Source organism: Sinohyriopsis cumingii, chromosome 11 (genome assembly GCF_028554795.1).
Source record: "Sinohyriopsis cumingii isolate HCF-2022 chromosome 11, ASM2855479v2, whole genome shotgun sequence".
NCBI classification, from domain to species: Eukaryota; Metazoa; Mollusca; class Bivalvia; order Unionida; family Unionidae; genus Sinohyriopsis; species Sinohyriopsis cumingii.
Window position 1 is genome coordinate 57715125 of NC_142971.1, and position 14832 is coordinate 57729956.

Below are 14832 nucleotides of genomic sequence, written 5' to 3' on the forward strand. Positions count from 1 at the left end.
CATACATGTGCCAGAGAAGGGTTGTTTTGATGAGATGCTGCTGCAGTGGATTATCTCAAGTACACAGTTTTATATTTTTTAAAATAAAATTCCTAGTTGGAGTTCATTTTTCGACATGTAATTTTCAAATGATTTAAAAGGTGTTCCACAACTTATGACTTGAAAAAAAGGATGTGTCCCAGAACATACAGTGCACACAATAAATTTCTTTTAAAATTAATTTATGGTGTCCCAATAAATATGGTGTCCCAACATATATGGTACATATAGTAGTACCTGTGCATTGTTTGACAGTTAAAATCTGCTAAGGGATTGATGACATATATTGGTCACCCATAAGAAACTGAGATAATTACATTGTATTTTGATTAATTTCAAAGAGCAATTAGTTAAAAGAGTTGATAGGCACTGATTCGACTGTTGTACAGAATGAGTGTTTATGTAGCTGTACTACAGTACATGTTATTATTGCATTGCTTTCCTTTTCTAATTCCAAGTCCAAGCTAATTATTCCCTCTTCCAATTTGTATTGGAGAGCCAGAACTGAAAAGAACATGAGTCCATTCTGACTTTTAGTCAAAATCAGCATATGAAATACCATCCTTCATTTTCCTTGGATAACGTTTGTGTTGCACATGAGCTATATTGCTCATCAAACTTGTCTGTTTTTTATTGACTTTTTGGCATTTCACCTAACCATTTGGCTGAGTGATTAGCATGCTAGACTCGTGATTGACAAGGTGCTGGTTCAAATCCTATCAGACCAGCCTGGGTCAGCTAAAGTGGACAAGGCACTTTAATCCTGTTGCCTCTGAACTAAATAACATACATGTGCTGCTGTGCCATAAATCACCAAACCAAAACCTTTTTGTATTGAGTGAGTCCTTGGTCCTTGCCCTAAGTTTTTTTTATTGAGACCATTAGCAGTGTAATAACAGTAGGTAATGTATTACTGTTATTAAAATTTATTTTTTGGGGGAGGTTGGGGATAGGTTTATGCGTGTATTATTTACCTGCTGCTATTGCAAAGATTACCCCACCTACCCTGCTTGGATGTCTTGTACTGAGGTCCATATAAAATGTGGATGATGTTCCAGGTATTGGCTGTGATTAAGGAGTCAGACTGGGTTCTTGTTCTTTTCAATTTTAACCCTCCAAATACTAATTTGAGGAGGGAATAATTCGATTTAATTGGGGACAGAGATATTGAGAAAAGAAAAGCAATGCAGTAGTAGTAGGTGTTCCATAATTTAAATTAGTTATACAAAATAAACTATATTTCCTGTAATTGTTACACATCCACAATACTTTGATGTGAACTAATTATAAAACTTAAAGTTACTGTTCTTACTCGATGTTAAAAATACCAGTGCTCTCTGACCTCACCTTTTTTTCTTCAACTTCAATAGAGAAACAAGGAGAATTTTGCAGTATTCAGAAAATGAAACTACCAAGTAATGGTTGACATCTGAGCCAAGAATAAACATTCCTATCATTAAAATCAAATAAAATCACAATTTTAGTAGAGTAGGTCATACACATTTTATTACTGAAGTACACTAATATGTACCAAAAATTTAGTAAATTTGAAAGCATTTTTATTTATTTTAGCTCAGCTTCATATAGCAGAATGAAGAAATGGTCTTAACTTAAATTCCTGGGAATTCTTTTCAACCAGTAGAGCATCAGTCTCTTCGATAGGCTCTTGTTTACTTAAGTATAACAGTTTCAACATTGTATTTAGATAATAGTACAAATATATGGCACTGTCAAGCAAGTGGACTTTGCGTCAGTATAACAGTTTCAACATTGCATTTAGATAATAGTACAAATATATGGCACTGTCAAGCAAGTGGACTTTGCATCAGTATAACAGTTTCAACATTGCATTTAGATAATAGTACAAATATATGGCACTGTCAAGCAAGTGGACTTTGCGTCAGTATAACAGTTTCAACATTGCATTTAGATAATAGTACAAATATATGGCACTGTCAAGCAAGTGGACTATGAGTCAGATCACGTGATTTTTTTTAAAAGCCACTTTCACTGGATCAGTATCTGAAACTATATACATGTAACTTCTTTGAGAATAATAATGATACAATGCATATCAAGCTGTTGAAGAAAGGTATGCATGTTCTAAAGAAAGGTAAGCATGTTCTAAAGAAAGGTATGCATGTTCTAAAGAAAGGTATGCATGTTCTAAAGAAAGGTATGCATGTTCTAAAGAAAGGACATGTACTACAAACTAAAGACCAAGAGATTAGTTATTGAATCACAATGTGACAACTTACAATTCCCACACTTTACTGTCATTTCAACACAAACTTGAAGTAAGTTTTATTATGGGCATTTTACATCAGCTTTTAATTGCTGGACTACAATTAGGGTGATGCAGAACTGCATACTCCTACACATTGCATGTAGTTTGTACACATTTAAATTCCAAATTATGCAACTATGCATTCATATATATTAAGCTACACATTTAGAATAATAGTAAAATAATCTGGGTCTACAAAAACATTGTAAATGCAAAAGCCTAATTTTGACAGTCTCCTTTTAACCAGAACTTTCAGTCCTCGCTGCCTCTCAGTTCATTTGAGTCAGAGCTTCAATAATGATACTGTATGTCAGATGGCTTGATGTGATATAAATGACACCTTTCCCATGCCTTGAACAGAAATTGACATATGTACACTATATACCATGATGTATGGACACTATATTGGCCTGGGGCATCCATAGTGTATGGACACTATATTGGCCTGGGGCATCCATAGCGTATGGACACCGTATTGGCCTGGGGCATCCATGCTGTATGGACAATGTATTGGCCTGGGGCATCCATGCTGTATGGACACTATATTGGCCTGGGGCATCCATAGTGTATGGACACTATATTGGCCTGGGGCATCCATGCTGTATGGACACCGTATTGACCTGGGGCATCCATGCTGTATGGACAGTGTATTGGCCTTGGGCATCCATGCTGTATGGACACTATATTGGCCTGGGGCATCCATAGTGTATGGACACTGTATTGGCCTGGGGCATCCATGCTGTATGGACACTATTGACCTGGGGCATCCATAGTGTATTGACACTATATTGGCCCTGGGTATCCATGCTGTATGGACACTATATTGGCCTGAGGTATCCACACTGTATTCATTTCTGTTTCTGTTTCTCATTTTTTTGTTGCTCTTATTTAGTAAAAATATTCTTTATTTTCAGCTGTCTGATGATGACAGTAAACTTGCTGTTAATCTCCTGGCCAATCTACAAGAGAGAATGGTACCCACTGAACAAAGCACAATGATGATGAGTGGGACCACAGCTAACACAGGTATATACATTACTGAATATACAGTTGGTTATGCATGTTTATGCATGACACAAATTATGCTATAAGATCTTGATTCTTTTATGCAGACTCAAATATGCTAACACATTATGCATAAAATCATCACACTAATTCTTTTTTATTTCCAGTCATAGAATGTCCCATGACTGAACATTTCTGTGGATACATTAATCATCCAGACAGCTGATTATCTAATCAGAAAATAAAATTTGCATCATTAAAACTTACTAATTCTTTTTTTTAATGTTAAAATTTTGTATGATGCATATATAAATAAGCATATATCTGTTTGAATTTTTATATATAAAAAAAACAACATTTAAACATTTCATAAGTAGGAACTCTTGTTGTCACAAAAATATCCTCCTGTTTTCAAAATGTGCCATAACTTGGAATTTCATGCCATGCCTCACTCTAATAATGTCCTTGCTTGAGCAAATAGCAATTCAAGTTATGATATCAATGTAACTTTGATCAGCATTAAAGTTTTATATATATATATGTAGTTATATATATATAACTGGACATCATTGATATACATAAATAATGGCTCCAAGGAAGGCTGGGATGGTGTTTGTTAGAACATATTGAAATATACCTTCCACTCAAATCACTTAAAAGACCATATTGTCACTGTATTATATGTCAATTTTAGTTACTTTCATGAATGCTGAATTTCAGATTAATAGTGGTATCTCATCTCTGCCTATTGGTTTCTGTGTTGCAGATCTGAGTACCTTGGCAAGTGTAGTTACCACACTGGCCTTGATGAGTAAAAATGATCAAGAGGAAAGTGAACAGCATCAGCAGCAGTCAGCCATTGGAAATGGCGGGGAAGGAGATGTTAATGATTCTGTCGCAAAAGCCTTTGATACACTGGCAAAAGCTATACAGCCGCAATCAGGAATAAATCAGGTCAGTTTGTGCACACATCAGGGGAATAGTATAACATATTTATAAAAACAGAATGCATTTTCAGCCCAGATTCTCCATATCAAACGGCCTAAAGCAGATTAGGCCAGTATATTGTGCTCTACAGTTTTTCAGCCAACTTTATAGATAGTTGTAGACATTGGAGCTGGCTGCATGTTAACTAAGATAATATCACATTCCATTCAGAATTGTAGTCCTACCAAGCATGGTATGTAGAGAAGGCACTTTTATATTTTTGATTAATGTCTATTGGAATATATTGATAACAAGATTGTCAAGATAGCCTACATATATATAGTGCAGAGATGCTGCTAGGCAGCATGATCCCAGATTTTTTTGTCAAAATGATCAAGAATTATGCAACTTTAAAACCAAATAGGAATAGGTCATACAAATAATTTTGGTCTGTGTGATATGTTGTACCTGATGCTTACATTTGTTTTTTAATTCTAAATTAAGTTGATCAAAATCATTGTTTTTTCACTTTCAACCATGACTTCAGTCAGTCTCATACTTAAGGAGACTATTCTTTGAATACGTGTGTCTTATTAGTCAAAATTTGCTGCCACATTACAGAATCTATCAGTGGTGTATAGCAATTTGATCCATTCATCAGCCATTAGGGAATATGTCAAGTGCACCAGTAGTGAGTCATGCTGAAAGAAAAAACTGATATCTGTAGGAATGATGGAAAGATCAGCTATTGGAGACAAAACTAGGGAGGAGGAAAGGTCTGATGGTTTGACTGTCACCGAACATAGAGTAGAAAATGAAATAGTGGAAGCAGAAATAGCCAGCACCTCTTCATTAGGCTGTGCACAGAATGTGATCCTTATTCAAAAATATCATAGGAACATACATAAATTGTTAAGTTATGTTTTGGATACCTGATGACTAATCTATTCAGACTGGCCAAAATTGCAGTGGTTAGGCCTTTTAAAAAAAATGGCTATGAGAGGCAATTCAGTTCACAAAATGAAATTCACACTACTCTGAGGAACAGGCTAACATTGGAAAAGTTAATAATCTGATGACTATGCAGATAAAAGGGTGTCCAATAAATGATTTTCCATTTACAAAGGCTTTGAAGAAATGGAGAAACAGAAAAATATTTTGCATTTGAGCAAATTGATTTGGATATTCATATACCGTATATATTAATTCTCCTAGAAGTGATGCAAAGTCACTAAAAGCATGTGTTAAATTAGGTATTCATATACCTTAAAATATGTGGTCACCCATCAGTTCTCATTTTGCCATTGGTCTCCCACCCCCCTCATCCCCTACCCCGTTCCCTACACATGATTCCCAGTGTAGAAATAGGTATTGGGGACCTCCCCCTATCAAGAAAGTTTCTGGCAGCATCTCTGATGGTAGCCATACTTAATGTGTTGTAAAGACATAGTTTTTGATCAAGACCAATTATTTTCTAGGTAGAAGAACCTGAGTCTTTTCACAGAACTTGTGTTTCTTCCCAGTTTCACCAAATATCCAGTCCTTAGGAAAAGGTTTTGTCTCAGTTTATTAAATTAGCTTATTCTGATCTTGAGCCTTGAGTGTCTTTTTTCACTGTTATCTCTTTGTGTTATGCTATCTCTTTGTGTGATGTTGTTTTGCAGTTTTGTTAATTCAGTCAATTCTTAATCAAGATGGTTTGGAAATTTCAATATTCATTTCATTGGGAAATCTCAATGCCTCATATTAATTACAACAGAGTATACTTTATGAAATATGGTCAGTCTCTTTACACAGTTTCTGAAGGGAATCATTTTGGTTAACTTTAATGTTTCTTTCAGAATAATTCAACACTGGACCAGTCAGGTTTTAGTGAAAACAGCATGGATCAGTCAGAAGATAGCTCCATGATAGTTGACATTGATGGTGAGCAAGTTCCAGATGTCCTTAATAACAAACCTATCTTAATAATAGTTAGGAACAGAAGTTATCCTCTCTTGTTTAGCTCTACTAGTCTTTGACCTGGAGAGCTCATGAGATGTTTTTGTCCATCAATCCATCCATTAGCACAAGTTTTTTAATTACTATTTTTCATAAACTATTTTGGAGCATTGCCATGAAACTTTACACACATTCATCCCATGGTATAGTTGCTCCTAAATGAAAATGGTGTTGATCTGATGTCCACTATTACTGTCATGGCAAGTCATCTGATGTCCAATGTTACTGCCATGTCAAGTCATCTAGAAAATCTTATCACCATGCTTCTTGAACAGAAAGTCATATTGACATGCAGTTTTCACCAGATAATGTCTGGTTATAAAAATGTTGCCACTTCCACAGCATCCTTCAAATGGCATAGCTATCAAACTTGTCTCAATGAAAGTTGTTTTATCAGAAGACTTCTTATGATGTTAAGTCAGCCCTAAATTAAAATGGTGCCAATCAGAACCTCATTATGATGTCAAGTCAGCCCTAAATTAAAATGGTGCCAATCAGAACCTCATTATGATGTCAAGTTGGCCCTAAATTAAAATGGTGCCAATCAGAACCTCATTATGATGTCAAGTCAGCCCTAACTTAAAATGGTGCCAATCAGAACCTCATTATGGCCACCATGGTAGTCATCTTTAAAATGTTGTTGCTACTCCTCCCAAAATGGATGGCCATATAAACATAAGATTTTCACCAAAGACCAAACAATATAAAAAGATGTTAATGATGTCTACTTTGTCTTGAGTGAAAATTGTGTCAATGAGATAGTTTTAAAACTTGTTAAAAGAAGGAAATGATCTTATACTTAATTCCTGGATATTCACTTTTAACTTGGACTGCATGCAAATTACTATAGATTGTAATATAAGTGACACTACAGACACATACTTTTACTTTTTACTTTTGCTTCCTATACTTGACATTTGTTATCAGTATAGCCAAGAAACCATTGTTGATAATTAACTGTCATGAATAGAAACCCAGTGACATTTTGCATTCATTCATAATTGCCTAATCAGACTGCCATTCTATATGTTTTTATGAGATGAAAACATTATTGCTGCTGTTTGAATTTATGCTGTCTTAAGTCACAAAATATGCCAAAAGGTGTTTAATATTGTACAACTCCTGCAAAAGAATTTGGGTTTTCCCAGTATTATCAAACAATTTTGAAGGGTCTAAAAACATGCACACAAATCCAGTTATGTTGTAGACACTCTAAACTATAAACAGTCTGTACTAATCAAGAACAAAATTATTTATAAAATTATAGGATTATTTTAATTTATTTTATTAAGTTGTGTGGTCACATGATCAAATGAGTTTATGTGATGGCCCTGTGACTATCATGTGTCATGCATCATATGTCCATAAAACGTTCTTCAGCACTAACATGATTACAGACCCTGCAAACAACTACTTAGAAATCACTGGACAGAATTTAATCAAATTTGTCAGAAAGCACACAGACAGGAAGAAATTTTAAATTAATATCAATGGTATAGATTGGTTTCTGATGTGGCCACTGTTGCAAATGATAGAAAAACCACTCTTACTACATATATTAAAACCCTTAAACCATGTTTTCTCAAAAACTGCAAAAGAGAATTTTACCAAACTTGTCTGAAAGCATCCTAGCATGAAAGCCTTTCAAATGACTGTCTGAAAACTGCTCAGCTGAATTTGACCTCAAATTTGACAGAAAACATTTTGGCATAGAGGGCTGCCATGTTTGTACAAATGATGCATGTCCATGACTAAAAGAAGAAAACATTTACACAACTTTATCTCAAAAGAACTGGTCAGCAGATTTTGACCAACTTTGACACAAACTATCCTGGTATAATGGCCTTTCAGTATTGGACAAATGAAGTTGATGTGCCATCAAATATGGATGTGCAAATCATGTGAAATTGTCATTATTTTTTCACCCCATTGGGATGGTTTAAAAGAACCAAAAAAAGCAGAAAACTACTTCAATATTTTGCCTCCAACAAGAATTTAGTCTTTTTCCCCAACTTACAAGTTGAAGAAAATGCACTGTAGCCAGATGACTGCTTGTAATATGATTGTTCTCCACCATCATCAGTGATGGAAAACCCTTATGCATTTTATTTTCAAGCTTATTGCCTTTCAAGAATTAAAGAAAATTTACAAATATGGTAATAAGTTTGGTGCTGGACACTATGAATAAATGTGGGTCGGTGGTTCTTTCCGGGGTTTTCCGGGTTCTTCCTCCACCATTAATACTGGCCGCCATGTATAGCCTATCGTGCTGAAAAATGGCATTAAACCCCACAACAACAACAACAACTATGAATAAATGGTTATAAAAAAACTTCCTTCCCTTGCCCCTAACAGTGCACTGCTACAAGTTGTTTTTATTCAAGGTCAAGTAATAAGGCAAAACACAATTTTTTTTTAATTATTCTCAAAATAGAGTATTCAAAATATACTTTCCCTCTCAGCATTCAATGCTGTAACACAATACAGTATAAATTGTATATAAAATTACAAAGAAAAGGAGTAATTTATTTTTATAATCTGATATATAATGCAAGCATTTTAATATAGCTATGAAGGACATTCAAAAGAAAGTTAAAGCACATAAAGTATCTTACACACACACACACACACACACACACACACACATATACTGGTGACTGATTATAGAAACATTCATTGCTAGCATATCATGTACCTCCTTCAGCTTGCTTTGTAATGATGAGGACATTCAGATACTTTGTTTTAAATCTTGAAGAAAATATAATTTTGTATATTCACATAACTGATTTTGTTACATTCTTTTCAAAATAGATGTATTTTTCTCTTACTCTGAAGGTATTCTATACTTGTTTTCTCCAGGTCCAATATTATCCCGGCAAAATTTTGCTTTCAACTTGACAACTCCCTCACCAATGCCTGCATTTCTAAATGTCCATTACATCTGTGAAAGTGCCTCGCGTCTTTTGTTCTTATCCATGCACTGGACTCGCTCTATTCCTGCCTTTCAGATTCTCAGGTAGGCATTATTGTGTGGTATGTTGACATGAAGTGATTGTTTAATATTTATAATGTATTGTGTATTACAGTTAGCCAAATTACAGCATTGTTATTGTCTACATTATTTGAAGGATTCCAAAAGTATGTTATTATAGTTTCCTCAAGAGTTAAAGAAACACTTCCATTTAAGATTATTGATATTTACACATAGAAATCTTGTTATGTAACATTGTACTACCTTCTCATTCTCTTCCTTAATATAGTCATTATTACAGCCTGTTTTTGTCCAAGGGTGACATATGCCTACATAACCCAGACCTACTGTTGCATAAAATTCTAGGAGATCAGGGTTTGTACTGCTCACTTAAAAGTACAGTGAACTGTTGAGATACAGATCTGTGTTTACTCTGCTGTAGTTTTGGTATTGTATTTGAGCCAACACGTATTCTACAAATGTATCAACATAAAATTCGAGCTCTGGCTCAAAATCTACATTTGAGTATGGTGCTTGTAAAATATGTTTAATTTTGAAATTTAGCAGCCTGATAGATAAAATAAACTTATGAAAATCATAAATTTTCTGACACTAACTTCATTCTCAACAAACTTGAAGATGCCTATTTTTTCTAAACCTGCACTTGAGTTTCAAAAGTTTTAAGAATACCAAGCAAATTATTATTAAAATAAATTTGTCTTTTTATTCTCTAACAAATAACCCAAATCAAGACATTCTTCAAGGTGAAGTAAGAGTTACATCACTTTACAAGATGTAATTGGGGAAAACGATGCATTATTACAGTATGGTGCAATGCTTTCTCCAGGCCTTTTTGAACTGTAAAACTTGAATTAATCACAAAGACAATGGCAACATCATAAAAGGTTCATAAAAGACAACCCTCTGTATAATTTGCAAGCTTGTGCCATGTGTGCCAACCGTCAGGCAAGTTCTATAAGAAATTAAGAGCCTTGAAAATAACACTTGGACTATGCTGCAAGGTTCTTATTGGTATAAAGATTACCGTTTCTTTACTGGAGAGTGTTTTTCATTAGTTCTTATCCCTGTCATAACATAATCCTGATTTCTCTTGAAGTCATATACTGCTTGAGCATACTTTGCTTCACGTTACTTTGCATATGTAAATAATTTTTATACAATAGACAGATAATAAATTTATTGTTATGTATCACTCATCACTCTTTAATACCATAATTCACTTGCACATAATTTTGAACATGTACCCTGTTAAATTGCTTTTGTAACTTAAAAATGTAGTGTATCATTTATGAAGTTCATCAGTTTTACAGGAGAGGGCATTTTTTAAGCAGCTCACACTTGTATCTCAATCCTTAATGTATTTAATGATGCATGATTTTTTGAAAGATAGAGCAATAAGTATTGTCTAAACTAGTTTGCTTAATGTTTTAATAAATATCTGCGTGAGCATGTTGTAAGAAATTTAAAAATATTGGTCTTTGTAGCACTCAATACTTAAGTAAATGAACCATTGATATTATAAATGCAGTTACTATGTATTTAGTGGCTGTAGGAAATGGCTGATATAAATGCAGTTACCGTGTATTTAGTGGCTGTAGGACATGGCTGATATAGCTGCAGTTACTGTGTATTTAGTGGCTGTAGGAAATGGCTGATATAACTGCAGTTACTATGTATTTAGTGGCTGTAGGAAATGATTGATATAAATACAGTTACTATGTATTTAGTGGCTGTAGGAAATGGCTGATATAAATGCAGTTACTATGTATTTAGTGGCTGTAGGATATGATTGATATAAATACAGTTACTATGTATTTAGTGTCTGTAGGAAATGATTGATATAAATGCAGTTACTATGTATTTAGTGGCTGTAGGAAATGGTTGATATAAATGCAGTTACTATGTATTTAGTGTCTGTAGGAAATGGCTGATATAAATGCAGTTACTATGTATTTAGTGTCTGTAGGAAATGGTTGATATAAATGCACTTACTATGTATTTAGTGTCTGTAGGAAATGGCTGATATAAATGCAGTTACTTTGTATTTAGTGTCTGTAGGAAATGGCTGATATAAATGCAGTTACTATGTATTTAGTGTCTGTAGGAAATGGCTGATATAAATGCAGTTACTTTGTATTTAGTGTCTGTAGGAAATGGCTGATATAAATGCAGTTACTTTGTATTTAGTGTCTGTAGGAAATGGCCGATATAAATGCAGTTACTATGTATTTAGTGTCTGTAGGAAATGGTTGATATAAATGCGGTTACTATGTATTTAGTGTCTGTAGGAAATGGCTGATATAAATGCAGTTACTATGTATTTAGTGTCTGTAGGAAATGGTTGATATAAATGCAGTTACTATGTATTTAGTGTCTGTAGGAAATGGTTGATATAAATACAGTTACTATGTATTTAGTGTCTGTAGGAAATGATTGATATAAATGCAGTTACTATGTATTTAGTGTCTGTAGGACATGGTTGATATAAATGCAGTTACAATGTATTTAGTGTCTGTAGGACATGGTTGATATAAATGCAGTTACTATGTATTTAGTGTCTGTAGGACATGGTTGATATAAATGCAGTTACTATGTATTTAGTGTCTGTAGGAAATGGTTGATATAAATGCAGTTACTATGTATTTAGTGGCTGTAGGAAATGGCTGTAGGAAATAGCTGATATAAATGCAGTTACTATGTATTTAGTGTCTGTAGGATATGATTGATATAAATACAGTTACTATGTATTTAGTGTCTGTAGGAAATGATAGGAAATGATTGATATAAATGCAGTTACTATGTATTTAGTGTCTGTAGGAAATGGCTGATATAAATGCAGTTACTATGTATTTGGTGTCTGTAGGATATGATTGATATAAATACAGTTACTATGTATTTAGTGTCTGTAGGAAATGGCTGATATAAATGCAGTTACTTTGTATTTAGTGTCTGTAGGAAATGGCTGATATAAATACAGTTACTATGTATTTAGTGTCTGTAGGAAATGGCTGATATAAATGCAGTTACTATGTATTTAGTGTCTGTAGGAAATGGCTGATATAAATGCAGTTACTTTGTATTTAGTGTCTGTAGGAAATGGCTGATATAAATGCAGTTACTATGTATTTAGTGTCTGTAGGAAATTATTGATATAAATACACTTACTATGTATTTAGTGTCTGTAGGAAATTATTGATATAAATACACTTACTATGTATTTAGTGTCTGTAGGAAATGGCTGATATAAATGCAGTTACTATGTATTTAGTGTCTGTAGGAAATGGCTGATATAAATGCAGTTACTATGTATTTAGTGTCTGTAGGAAATGGCTGATATAAATGCAGTTACTATGTATTTAGTGTCTGTAGGAAATGGTTGATATAAATGCAGTTACTATGTATTTAGTGTCTGTAGGAAATGGCTGATATAAATGCAGTTACTTTGTATTTAGTGTCTGTAGGAAATGGCTGATATAAATGCAGTTACTTTGTATTTAGTGTCTGTAGGAAATGGCTGATATAAATGCAGTTACTATGTATTTAGTGTCTGTAGGAAATGGCTGATAAAAATGCAGTTACTATGTATTTAGTGTCTGTAGGAAATGGCTGATATAAATGCAGTTACTATGTATTTAGTGTCAGTAGGAAATGGTTGATATAAATGCAGTTACTATGTATTTAGTGGCTGTAGGAAATGGTTGATATAAATACAGTTACTATGTATTTAGTGTCTGTAGGAAATGATTGATATAAATGCAGTTACTATGTATTTAGTGTCTGTAGGACATGGCTGATATAAATGCAGTTACTTTGTATTTAGTGTCTGTAGGAAATGGCTGATATAAATACAGTTACTTTGTATTTAGTGTCTGTAGGACATGGCTGATATAAATGCACTTACTTTGTATTTAGTGTCTGTAGGAAATGGCTGATATAAATGCAGTTACTTTGTATTTAGTGTCTGTAGGACATGGCTGATATAAATGCATTTTCTATGTATTTAGTGTCTGTAGGACATGGCTGATATAAATGCAGTTACTATGTATTTAGTGTCTGTAGGAAATAGCTGATATAAATGCAGTTACTATGTATTTAGTGTCTGTAGGATATGATTGATATAAATACAGTTACTATGTATTTAGTGTCTGTAGGAAATGATTGATATAAATGCAGTTACTATGTATTTAGTGTCTGTAGGAAATGGCTGATATAAATGCAGTTACTATGTATTTGGTGTCTGTAGGATATGATTGATATAAATACAGTTACTATGTATTTAGTGTCTGTAGGAAATGGCTGATATAAATGCAGTTACTTTGTATTTAGTGTCTGTAGGAAATGGCTGATATAAATACAGTTACTATGTATTTAGTGTCTGTAGGAAATGGCTGATATAAATGCAGTTACTATGTATTTAGTGTCTGTAGGAAATGGCTGATATAAATGCAGTTACTTTGTATTTAGTGTCTGTAGGAAATGGCTGATATAAATGCAGTTACTATGTATTTAGTGTCTGTAGGAAATTATTGATATAAATACAGTTACTATGTATTTAGTGTCTGTAGGAAATGGCTGATATAAATGCAGTTACTATGTGTTTAGTGTCTGTAGGAAATGGCTGATATAAATGCAGTTACTATGTATTTAGTGTCTGTAGGAAATGGCTGATATAAATGCAGTTACTATGTATTTAGTGTCTGTAGGAAATGGCTGATATAAATGCAGTTACTATGTATTTAGTGTCTGTAGGACATGGTTGATATAAATGCAGTTACTATGTATTTAGTGTCTGTAGGACATGGTTGATATAAATGCAGTTACTATGTATTTAGTGTCTGTAGGACATGGTTGATATAAATGCAGTTACTATGTATTTAGTGTCTGTAGGAAATGGTTGATATAAATGCAGTTACTATGTATTTAGTGGCTGTAGGAAATGGCTGTAGGAAATAGCTGATATAAATGCAGTTACTATGTATTTAGTGTCTGTAGGATATGATTGATATAAATACAGTTACTATGTATTTAGTGTCTGTAGGAAATGATAGGAAATGATTGATATAAATGCAGTTACTATGTATTTAGTGTCTGTAGGAAATGGCTGATATAAATGCAGTTACTATGTATTTGGTGTCTGTAGGATATGATTGATATAAATACAGTTACTATGTATTTAGTGTCTGTAGGAAATGGCTGATATAAATGCAGTTACTTTGTATTTAGTGTCTGTAGGAAATGGCTGATATAAATACAGTTACTATGTATTTAGTGTCTGTAGGAAATGGCTGATATAAATGCAGTTACTATGTATTTAGTGTCTGTAGGAAATGGCTGATATAAATGCAGTTACTTTGTATTTAGTGTCTGTAGGAAATGGCTGATATAAATGCAGTTACTATGTATTTAGTGTCTGTAGGAAATTATTGATATAAATACACTTACTATGTATTTAGTGTCTGTAGGAAATTATTGATATAAATACACTTACTATGTATTTAGTGTCTGTAGGAAATGGCTGATATAAATGCAGTTACTATGTATTTAGTGTCTGTAGGAAATGGCTGATATAAATGCAGTTACT

At 33.5% G+C, this 14832-nt stretch overlaps 1 protein-coding gene across 1 annotated transcript in view; it reads left to right on the forward strand.

The window, feature by feature from the left end:
- The window catches only part of LOC149788513 (orphan steroid hormone receptor 2-like), a 116540-nt gene that overhangs the window by 65509 nt on the left and 36199 nt on the right, over positions 1-14832 (forward strand). Inside the window, exons 8-11 of the mRNA XM_089974510.1 lie at positions 3241-3352; positions 4098-4285; positions 6100-6184; positions 9119-9275. Coding sequence (XP_089830636.1) covers positions 3241-3352; positions 4098-4285; positions 6100-6184; positions 9119-9275 — 542 coding nt within the window. The remainder of the gene's footprint in view (positions 1-3240; positions 3353-4097; positions 4286-6099; positions 6185-9118; positions 9276-14832) is intronic.